Here is an 11,791-nt window from a genome sequence, read left to right as displayed (position 1 = left end):
CTCTAGAGGAGGTGACTTCCGGCAAGATGGCGGATTGAGCAGTCGCTTTTTTCGGAACTCGTTTAAGTTAGTCCCAAAGTCAATTTGAAGTAGTTGAAAGTCCATTGTGAAGAGGTGTCATGGATGCACAGAAACTAATTAAACCGGCCAAGTTGATAAAGGGCTCCAAAGAAAAGAATATTCCGCGGGAAGTCGGTGGGAAAGATGACCCTTGTGTTACGGTGCACGACTATGCTATGGACACCGTTCAGCTAAACAAGAGGGACCGTACTATCGACTCCTTACCAACTACGCCAGATAAAAATCCTGCAGGGAAAAAGCCCAAACCAGCGGATGACGGTGAGAATAGTGAAGTTTCCAACAACGCTATTTTACAGGCAATACTGGGCCTTGAAAAACGAGTGGATGTGCAACTAGCTGATCTGAAGGAGCAGACAAAACAAAGTAGCGTCATGATTGCTAGTTTAGCCAAAGCTGTCCAGTTCAACGCGGAGGAAATGAAAGAATGCAAAAAGAAAGTTGAAGATTTGAAGAAACAAAACGACCAGCTTTGCAAAGATAACGATGATCTTAAAAATAGAGTGAGAGAGCAAGAGAGATACAGGATGAGGTGGTGTCTGCAGATTAAAGGTTTGGAGGAAAAAAGAGATGAGAACATTAGAGAACAAGTCACCGAAATCCTCCGGAAAATCGCACCTGATCTTGAGTCGAAGGTGGAGGATGCAGTTGACGTCGTTCATAGAACGGGGAGAAAGATGGATAACAAGATCAGACACGTTGTCATTCTTTTTGCAAAGAGATGGGTGAAAGAAGAAATCTGGCGTCGGACCAAGAACTCGCAGGTCTGCAAGGATAAAGGCATCCGCTTTGCTGAAATGTTGCCACGAGAGGATTGGGAGGAGAGAAGACGCCTGCGGCCGCAAATTGAACAAGCGAGGCGCGCTGGAAAAGTGGCTTTTTTTCGGAGAATGAGGTCTCTGCAGAGCAAAAAAGGGCGTTCCTCAATTTTGGGGCGTTTTCCAACTGGGTAGGCGTTTTACAACCTCTGTGCCTGGTTTGCTAAAACTTGAGTGGGCGATTCCTAAATACTTGAATATGCTTTTCCCATCAGATATGAGTGATAAAGCGAGAAAGCGGTGAAATGAGGAGAGAGATCACCTGTCCTGCATATGGATGTAAGTGGATTTTTGTAAATTCTCATTTTGTCTAAGTTAACGTTTTAATTAGTTTGTGTAAATTTGCTTGCAACATGATTAGACAGAAAAAGCTCCAAGTGGTCTGCCACTTACAATCTATCGCTAACCATTAGCAAACATTCGCTAACTTTTTGGTGCATAAGTTTGTTACTTTAGTGTTGATAGTGGTAGTTTGCTTATTTTTTTCCTGTCGGAGTATTCTAATATAAAAAAATAGTTAGCTTGTCAGACTAGAAAACAATAGTTGTAAACAAATGTTAATGGACTATTCCACCGAATAGGTGCCATTTATGTCCCCAGGACATTATGGCCCGGTTTCACAGACAGGGTTTAGCCTAAACCAGGATTAGTCCATAGTTCAATTAGGACATTTAAATAATTTTCATAAACATGCTTAGAAAAAAAAGAGACAAAACAAAGGCACTGATATATTTTAAGATCAGTCAGTGCAAGTTTATTTCAGTTGGAACAGCTCAGACTTACATTTTAGGCTTTAAAATTGTTTGTGAAACCGGGGGGTATATAGGTACTAATATGTACAAAAAAATAACTATAAATACATTTTAAGGAAAGTGTTGTGCACATTAATCTAACTGAAAATTTTATCTAATTAAAAAATTATTAAAAACTATAATAATTTTGGATAAATAACGTTTTCATTAAGTCCAGAACACACTCCCTTTATATATGAAATGGTGTTTGAGTGTGAGGTGCGCTGTAAGAAAACAAGAAAAGCTCCACAGAAAAGCTGAAAAAGCATTGCTTGTTAAGTTTATTATTTTTAATATCAATTTTAATGTAATATTTATAATTTTTCTGTTATTTATATTATATCTCATAACCCATTATGTACCCCTAAACATAACCCTAACAAAAACCTCTGCAGACCACTAGATTTAAATAGAAACATGATTTGACCTTTTTTAGCAGTGAGATCAGCTCACTAGTCAATGTTCAACACTCTTCATTATATCAGTGCAGGCATTAATACCTCACATGTGTAGTCAATCCTATAGACTAACATAATGGATGAATGTTAAAATGTAAAATGATTATGTACAGAGGAGGAAACTTTTTTTAAATTAAAATGGATGAATTCGTTGTCTATTCAGCACATCACAATTCAGCGGAGAGGACAAGAGCCTCAACCACAGCACTGTCTTGCAGCGGTGGAGTCTTCATTCTAATGGTAGGATCAATGGCTATTGGTTCTGCAGGTGCCATGTCAGAATTAAACCCATGTGCAGTTATTAATACATAATTCATGTTGCTGTATGCTCTCTATGTCATCTTGGGGGGGACATTTGACTTTTCACAGGTGTGTTTTCCAAGCTCATTAAAAAACATTCTGTAAGTTTAAGAATTGTCTTGATAAACTTGTGCTTTTTCCAACTATAGTCAGACATACCAAGTAAGAAGATGGTGGTCTGTCCTTTTGCTGGAGAAATTCCCACCAAGGTGTTTGACTCTTTCTTTCTTTCTTTCTTTCTTTCTTTCTTTCTTTCTTTCTTTCTTTCTTTCTTTCTTTCTTTCTTTCTTTCTTTCTTTTTTATTGTTATTAGTCCTTTTCTAAAAAATAATGACAAGGATTGCAAAATGCCTTTACAGTTAGTGTGACTTTTAGTTTTCATATCTTCATGCAATGAAACTTGATATACTGTATTAATGTGTTTTTATGTCATAAATTTATCAAAATCGGTCATGGAAATCCAGCAAAGAAAGAGAAGGCGGATTGACAAGCCACACAAAACTGCTATGATTTATTTTGTTTGAGGTGCTCTATTATTTATAGTAAATGTTGACTGTCATTTACTGATGTTCTTCATTTGTCCCTTCATAGTGGCAACCGTTGACCAACCCCTGAACATACAGGAGGCATGTATTTGTTGTTACTTCAAGATGGTGACGTTGCAATTGGCTCCCTTGCCCTCACCTGCAGGTGCTTCAACAGCATTGTGAGCATGGATAGTTTCCGCCGAGAGGCTCACTTTCGGTGGTTGGACAGTAAGTTTTATTAGTGTCACTGTTTAGTTAATCACAGCTCTCTCTCTGTTTTTTCTCAGTTATGTATGGTTGAATATTAAGACAATGATGATGTCAGCTGACAACTTTTTTTTTTTTTTCAGGTGTCGTGAACTGGAAAATTTCAGAAACCTGTACAGGGTTCCATAGTCTATCCAGATGTCTCCATTGTGAGACTACATACAAAGACTGTGGTGAAGGCTACAGAGGAAGAGGGCAAAGAGGTGTGATGCTGGGGTTCTTTGGCTCTGATGACTTCCAAGGATACTGCGGAGACGACTGTTTCTATGAGGCTGGAGGAAGCATCTAATGTTTCATGCAATGTGTTCCTCATGTTTGAACTTGCCACATTTATTGCTTGCTTATTTTATTTTATTTTATTTTATTGGATTCTCTCTTTTTTACTATTACATTAAGTAGAGAATGCTGCATTTATCAATATAGTTTTTCATCATATTGGTACAGTATCTATACGGTCAATAAAGTGATGCTAATGTTTTAAGTTTTCAGAGTCATTATTCTAAGTTAACACATTTTACCTTAATTTAAAGGTCAATACGTTTTACATTATATATCATTTAATCTAAGCTACAAATATCACTTAAATATCAGTCATTACATATAAATATCATATTTTGAAAAACACAGGTGAGAAAGACCAATACAATCATTTTCACCATTGCTTTACTGTAGGATTTGGTAACTTTATTGGAAATTGCTATTAATTTTCCTTGTTATTCACTGTTACAACTTGATTTATGTTGTGTTGTTAACACACACACAAAACGAAAATAAAACTAATGTAATTATAGTTGAGTAATAAAGTAATTTTTAATACTTTTAGCTTTTAAGGTTTACATTTAGAGAAAAATTGCATGCAGGTAGGAGAGATTATAAAATATAATACACACTCACAGGCTATTATACAAGATCTGTATCTTATAACATAAGAACGGGAAATTTGGTTTATGAAAGAATTCCATATTAAAGATCTCTCCGTAGTTTAATGTAACACTTTTTAAAAAATTTATTTTTAAGAAAATAGGTACTGTAGCCTGTATTTTATATACACATATTTTATTTTGACATACATGTTGTCGCGATATCGACATAATAGTAAAAATCAAGAAAAAAAACATGGAAAAAACGAGAAATAATAACGCATATCCGTTTCTGAAAGGGCTTCCGTACGAGAAATAATAATAACGCATTTCCGCTTCTGATAGGGCTTCCGTACGGTTTTGATTGGATGGTTGGAAAATGCCTAGACCGGTTTGAAAACGCCCAATAATTGGGAAACGCCTTCTTGTTATTCCGCAGAGACCTATACTTGTTTTTTCGGGGCCCACATGGATACGTAGACGGACGTCGGATTGGAGAGGAAAGGTGAAGAAGTTAAATATGACTGTGATAAAATGGAAACGTTTGTAAAGGGACATTATAACTCTATTAAGGCTTAAGTTAAATCACTAACTGGACGGAGTAAACAAGGGTTACATTTACCGTTTACTTTTCTTTTTTGTTGTTACGGTTCATGGATAATGTTAACATTTCTTTTGGTTCATTAAACGTTAGGGGCCTGAAAGACATTGTGAAAAGGAAAGCACTTTTTTTATTTTGTAAAGGGCAAAGATCTCAGTGTTTATTTTTGCAAGAGACTCATTCGGCTGATGTGGACGTAGCTTTTTGGACTAACCAATGGGGAGACAAGATTTTATTTAACCATGGCTCTAATCGCTCGGCTGGTGTGGCAATTTGTTTTAATAGATGCCCTGGAGAAATTATAATGCATAGAAACGATGGAGATGGTCACTGGTTAACAGTGGTATTAAAGGTAGAAAGTCAGTTTCTCATTATAACAAACATTTATGGATATAATAATGTCGGACAAAACAAGAAACTCATGGAAAAAATAACAAATGTGATATCAGAGCTTAAAGTGCGGTACCCCACTAGCTATATTTTAGTAGGTGGAGATTGGAACATGACTCCGGATGAATGGGTGGACAGGATGCCTCCAAGACTATGCAAACCAAAGTGTAATGAGATTATTAAAAGTTTTATGACAGATAATAATTTAACTGATGTTTGGAGGTGTCTCAACCCAGATGTCGAAAGTTACTCATGGTTTAAGCCCAATGGGGATAACAAGTCCAGAATCGATTATTGGATGGGGAGTGATGACATTTTAAAGAATACTTTATGTTCTAGAATCTCTAAAGCACCCTTAACTGATCATTGTTTCATAGATTTAGCTTTAGGACCCGCATTGAAAGAAATTAGAAATAAAGGGTATTGGAAATTTAATGCCAGATTGCTAAAGAATGAAGACTATTGTGCTCAGATTAGAGAATTGATAAAAGAAAATGTAGATAATGAATCGTTCAGAAATAATATGGGTAGATGGGAATTTACTAAGTTTAAGATAAGACAATTTACTATTAAATTTAGCAAAAAACTCAGTAGGGAAAAAAGGGAATATGAAAGCAACTTACTTCGAGAAATAAATATGTGCTGTAGTAGAGTAGAATTAAACTCTCAAGAGAAGAATAAACTAATGGAGTTACAAGTTAAATTAGATGATCTTTATTTGGAAAAAGCTCAGGGCGCCTTCATAAGATCAAGGGCAAAATGGATTGAAGCAGGTGAAAAAAACTCTGCATACTTCAGCAATTTGGAAAAAAGTAGACAGCGAAAAAACTCTATTACAAGTCTAAGAATTAATGGAATAGAAAATATAGATTTTAGAAGTATAGAAAAAGAGGTTTTCTCATTCTACTCTGAATTATATTCCTCTCGTTATTCGGCAGTCGATACCAACATCCTGTTTGATAAGATTAAGAACTCTAGATCTTGCATTGATGACTCCTTTAGGGACATATGTGAATCGGATTTTAAAATCGAGGAACTGGATTCAGTTATTTCCAAGATGACCTTAAATAAATCCCCAGGGACAGATGGACTTACAACAAATTTTTATCAATTCTTCTGGAAGGATGTAAGAAATCTAGTTTTTAAAGCTATAAAAGAATGTATAGAGGAAAAAGAATTATTGGCAACCATGAAACAAGGTTTGATTATCTTGATTCCTAAATCTGGGAAAGACAAAAGGATATTAGACAACCTTAGACCAATTACTTTACTTAATATAGATTATAAGATTCTTTCAGGAGTGATTGCTGCAAGACTAAAAGAAGGCATCTCTTCTATAATTAGTGAGACACAATCTGGCTTTCTGAAAGGGAGGCTTATTCATAATAATATTAGACTTATATTAGATTTGCTTGATTATAATCAGATGGTTCAAGAAAGGGGGTTTATTTTATTTCTAGATTTTTATAAAGCATTCGATTCTGTTGAACACTCTTTTATTTTAAAAACTTTAGATCATTTTGGTTTTGGAAGAAAATTTATAGATATGATTGGAATGTTATATAAGGGGATTAATAGCTCTGTTGCTTTAGGACATGGCACCTGTTCTAGATTTGAGATTAGGAGGGGAATTCGACAGGGATGTAGTAGCTCACCATTACTGTTCATAATGGTTGCTGAAATGTTAGCTATTTTAATTAAAACTAGTCATATTGAAGGTCTAAAGGTGATGGACAGACAAATAATAATAAGTCAGCTAGCAGATGACACAACTTTATTTCTTAAAAATGAAGAGCAAATTCCCTTAGCACTACAATTTATTAATCAATTCTCAAAGGCATCTGGTTTGCAGCTGAATATGAATAAATGTGAAATTCTGGCATTACATGATTATCATTTGCATTCCTTATACAACATAAAGATTAAAAAGGAAGTTAAATATTTAGGGATTATTATCTCTAAAGATAAAACAACAACTGAAAACATGAATGTTTGCAACAATGTGGACAAATGTAAGTCTATTCTTAACAGGTGGCTGCAGAGAGATGTCTCAATTTTTGGAAGAGTGTTATTATCGAAAATGGATAGTTTGTCTAGACTTATTTACCCGGCTTTGTCATTACCCATCTCAACAAGAATGATTAAAAAGATAAACACTGTTAATTTTAAGTTCATATGGAGAAATAGATGCCAATATATAAGAAAGATTGATTTGGTTAAAAACTATGAGGAGGGGGGGTTGAATGCGATTGATTTTGATATTATGAATGGTGTCCTGAAACTGAAGTGGTTAAAGTCTTTTCTGACAAATAGCAATTCCTTTTGGTTTACTGTCCCGGATATGATTTTTAAAAAAATGGGGGGGATAGACTTTCTCCTGCGCTGTGACTTTGAATGTAACTCATTACCGATCAAACTCTCTGCTTTCCATCAGCAAGTACTTCTTTATTGGAAATTAATTTACAATCATAATTTTACCCCACATAATACACCAGTTTGGAATAACAGGTACATACGGCTCAGCAGAAAATCTGTGTATATAGAGGAATGGAGATCCAAGGGCATTTGGGCTGTTGCACATTTTATGGACGAGACTGGAAACATGTTACAACATGAGGAATTCTGTAAAAAATACCAACTTCAATGTAATGTTAAGTATTATGACAGAATTCTAAAAGCTATACCAAGTTCCGTGAGATCAATGGTTAGAGAAGACATTCGATATTCTGCCGTTTCCCCTGACCTTAGACAGTTCTGCATTGAAGGTTTGGATTTTTGTGATTATAAATGCAAGAACAAAGTTATTAAGAATCTTCTGATTAAAGAACTTTATCCCAACCCAGTAAAAAGATTATACATACTTAAGGACTTTGAAGTGGAAAAAATTAAGAAAATAAGGAAAAATTACATTTCATTTCCCCTCCCACCTAAAGTAAAAGAAGTCAACTTCAAAATCTTAAATGAAATTTACCCAACAAAAGAATTCTTGAGATTGAGATTCAATTTCGATCTAAATAATTGTGTCTTTTGTGTAGAAAACATTGAATCGTTAGAACACCTTTTTTTTTACTGTGACCCAGTCCAATCTTTTTGGAGAGAAATGCAGAGCTGGCTAATGTCCAAGGAAATTGTACTGTCTTTATCTGTGAAAACAATTATTTTTGGTGTTTTTGATGAAAATAAGAATGTGGACTTTGTACTTAATTCTCTTTTATTACTCGGAAAGTTTTTCATTCATAAATGCAGGTATTATAAAAACAAACCTACTTTGACTCATTGGAAGAATGAGTTGAATCTTTTAAGTAAGTCTCTTAAACTTGTGGAGGAAAAGAAAGCCCTTAAATTGTTTTCTTTACTTGAAACATTTAAATTAATTTGAAATGGCCCCGGTAAGTTTGGTTCATTTGTTGTTGTTTTTCGTTTTTTTTTCTTTTTTGTTGCTGTTTTTTTTACTGCTTTGTTTTGTAGCTGTATTTATAATCTCAGGTATGCTTTATATTGTATTGTTATTGCTGATTTTGCTCAATCTTTACTGTAGTATATGATAATATGCTTAACTGATTAATGCCTTGTATGTTTGTAATTATTTTCATTTAATAAAAAAAATAAAAAAAAAAAAAAAAAAAAAAAAAAAACTCTCTAGAGGAAAGCGGTGTTGATGTAAACAGGAAGAGGTCTATCTGCGTCGCACTGTCCCATGCAAGTGCGGACCGGTAGCTTTATGATCACGAATATGGGTCCTGCCATGGGGAGAATCCCATTTAATCTAAAAACAGTGCCGTATAAATCGCACCAGTCCAATCATTTATTATGAGCCGTTCTGCTTGGTCCCAAGCCTTCGTCTGCGATTAAGCAAAATTACCGTCAAAATAAATGAGGTACAGGACGCAGTATATTCAAGGGTGGCTTCATACACGCAATAGTGAGATTGCAATAGTCAATTGAGCAATAGTCGCAATTAATAGTTTTAAAATGCAGCATCTTTTAGTGCTATCTTTGTATACATGTTAAATGCACGCTCTCTCTGGTTTATGACCTGTTGGCTATAGGCAATGTCACTTTATTAGTGTAGACAATGTAAAAGATGAAAGACAAAGCCGATGTATTGCATAAAAATAAATAATGCACAGAATTTTTGTGCATTATTTGCACAAAATGTTGCTGGTGCTGCCGCTGGCTCCTCCTCACCGTGGGCAGTCTGGGCACCCACTGCTGAACTCGGCCCTGGTGTGTCCTCAGGGATTGAGGCAATGAGGACAGGGGGGTTAGTGCAATGCCTCTGTCCCCACACCCTAATCCATGAGGACAAACCAGGGCCAAGTTTCAGCAGTGGGTTTCCCACTCACACCCTCACCTGTCCCAGGACACTTGCAATCCTAAGGCAGAGCAAATTAACCATGGCTTTTTAACAACAACAACACAATACATTTCAGCAAAGACGTGTGTATTAACTTTCTTACTTTATATATATTTTTTTCTTGAAGGTGTCCCATGTTTTATTTTTTATTTATTTTTGCCTGTATGGGTTTTTTTTTTTTTTAGAAAGTATATTTCTTTAAACTACTTTTTTAAACCAAAGGGCGCATCTGAAGCGCTCAGACCGGTCTAGCCGGAGGAATTATTTTTGCCGCCCGGAAACTTTGACAGCTGCCGATCGACGAGCGGGAGTAATTAGTCCAGGCGTTTTAGGAAAAAAAGGGAGAACAAATTGCAACAGAATCAAACTCAACTGATTTTGTATCCTCCATATGTCCTGAGTAATGAAAAAAAAAAAGCCCAGAAGAATCCCATTAGGGGAAAGTTTCGAAAAAGACCCAAATATACCCTATTCATTCTTTTTCTCACATGAATAGGGTAAAAATTTTAACCAGTTATCACCATGAAAATTACTGAGTTGATTACTTACATCAAGACAAACAAAAAATGTATTACAAGTTTGTTTAAATTGTTTGTTAACATGGACAAACGGTGCATAATCTAATTACAGATGTGCTAATTTGCATAAATACCACAACAGATCTAAACATTGGGTATAGCCAGTTGAAAATGTCTTGTTGAATCTTGTTGACACATAACAGTAAAATACTTGATGTTAAGGTCTGAATGGAACCAATTTAGGCTACCCATGAGAATTAATACATAGAGGCAGGAAGAAGTACTATAGAAACCAGCCTTTATTAATTTTTAAGAGATTGGGTTTGGGGCTGGGTCCGTGGAACTGTTTCTGGGGGACGAGTCTGAGGGAAGAACAGGAGACAATGGTAAGGAGAATGCAGAAGACAAAAGGTAAGTAAAATAAAAAGTGAATCCCCAGAAACAGTCCCACGGACCCAGCCCCAAACCCCATCTCTGCAATAATAATTAATAAAGGCTGGTTTCTAAAGTACTTCTTCCTGCCTCTTAATGCTCATGGGTAGCCGTAATGGGTTCCATTCAGACCTTAACATCAAGTATTTTACTGTTATGTGTCAACAAGATTCAACAAGACATTTTCTCCTGGCTAGACCCAATGTTTAGATCTGTTGTGGTATTTATGCAAATTAGCACATCTGTAATTAGATTATGCACCGTTTGTCCATGTTAACAAACAATATAAAAAAACTAGTAATACGTTTTTTGTTTGTCTTGATGTAACACAGTAATTTTCATGGTGATATCTAAAGGTTAAATTTTTTACCCTATTCACGTAAGAAAAAGAATGAATAGGCGTATGAATAGACTATATTTGGGTCTTTTTCGGAACTTTCCCATAACGGGATTTTTCGGGGCTTTTTTTTCCTTACTCAGGACATATGTAGGATACAAAATCAGTTGAGTTTGATTCTGTTGCAATTTGTCCCCCATTTTGGCTTAAAACGCCTGGACTAAATAGGCCTATTCAATATTCGGTATTATATTCAAACAGGGTTGAAAACCTGTATGTTCACCATGGTTCATTTGTGTACATAATAAAAAGAATACACTATAGCTACAAAAATCGCATCAAGGTACGATATAAGTGAACATTTGAACCTTTAAAAAAAAATATATATACATATATATATATATATACATATATATATATATTTGTTACTGTGACATCAGTTATTAAAAATCGAATTATTTATTTATCCACCCCGCATTGTGTGTTTATGTTATAATGTGCGTGAACGGGATAAAAATAGTTTAAAATATTAATATACTGTAGCTGTAGCCTAACTATTAAAAAGACCACTGCTGTAAATCTGTGCAATATAACAATAGCCTACTTCAAAAATTTATTAAAGGTCCCATGACATGAAATTTTCACTTTATGAGGTTTTTTAACATTAATATGAGTTCCCCTAGCCTGCCTATGGTCCCCCAGTGGCTAGACATTTTGATAGGTGTATTGGGTATTTTTGAGAAAATGAAAGCTCAGACGGGCAAATCTAGAATCTTCCCTTAATGTCGTCATAAGGGGAAAGGTCACCTCCCCTTTCTCTAAAGAGAATTTGGCCACCCATGAGAAAATGAGCTGCGCGAGCGCAATATTGTTTTTTCCTCGAGAGACATCATGGCTTGAGTGAAGCATGGCAGTTGCTCAGTGTTTGGATGTACAAATGAACACAAAAATATGACCCCCTTGTCATGTTGTATGTATGTTTGTATGGACAGGTTGATGGCTAATTTCGCTGGTACTTGTGACTAAGTGACAATAAAGGCTACTACTACTACTAAAA

The 11,791-nt window shown here is 35.3% G+C and overlaps 1 protein-coding gene across 1 annotated transcript; it reads left to right on the top strand.

Annotated features, from left to right (window-relative positions):
• The first annotated feature begins 10 nt into the window (after window positions 1-10).
• LOC308693002 (uncharacterized protein) lies at window positions 11-3,717 on the top strand. The gene is made up of 6 exons (XM_081369684.1): window positions 11-1,027; window positions 1,112-1,175; window positions 2,309-2,385; window positions 2,595-2,654; window positions 3,037-3,200; window positions 3,323-3,717. Exons 1-2 carry the CDS (start codon window positions 120-122, stop codon window positions 1,119-1,121), a joined length of 918 nt encoding a protein of 305 aa, XP_081225810.1. The 5' UTR covers window positions 11-119; the 3' UTR covers window positions 1,122-1,175; window positions 2,309-2,385; window positions 2,595-2,654; window positions 3,037-3,200; window positions 3,323-3,717.
• The last annotated feature ends 8,074 nt before the right edge of the window (window positions 3,718-11,791 follow it).

The sequence above is a fragment of the Scardinius erythrophthalmus genome, assembly GCF_964197995.2.
Source record: "Scardinius erythrophthalmus genome assembly, chromosome: 7".
Classification (NCBI taxonomy): domain Eukaryota; kingdom Metazoa; phylum Chordata; class Actinopteri; order Cypriniformes; family Leuciscidae; genus Scardinius; species Scardinius erythrophthalmus.
This window is presented reverse-complemented; position numbering and strand designations above follow the sequence as displayed.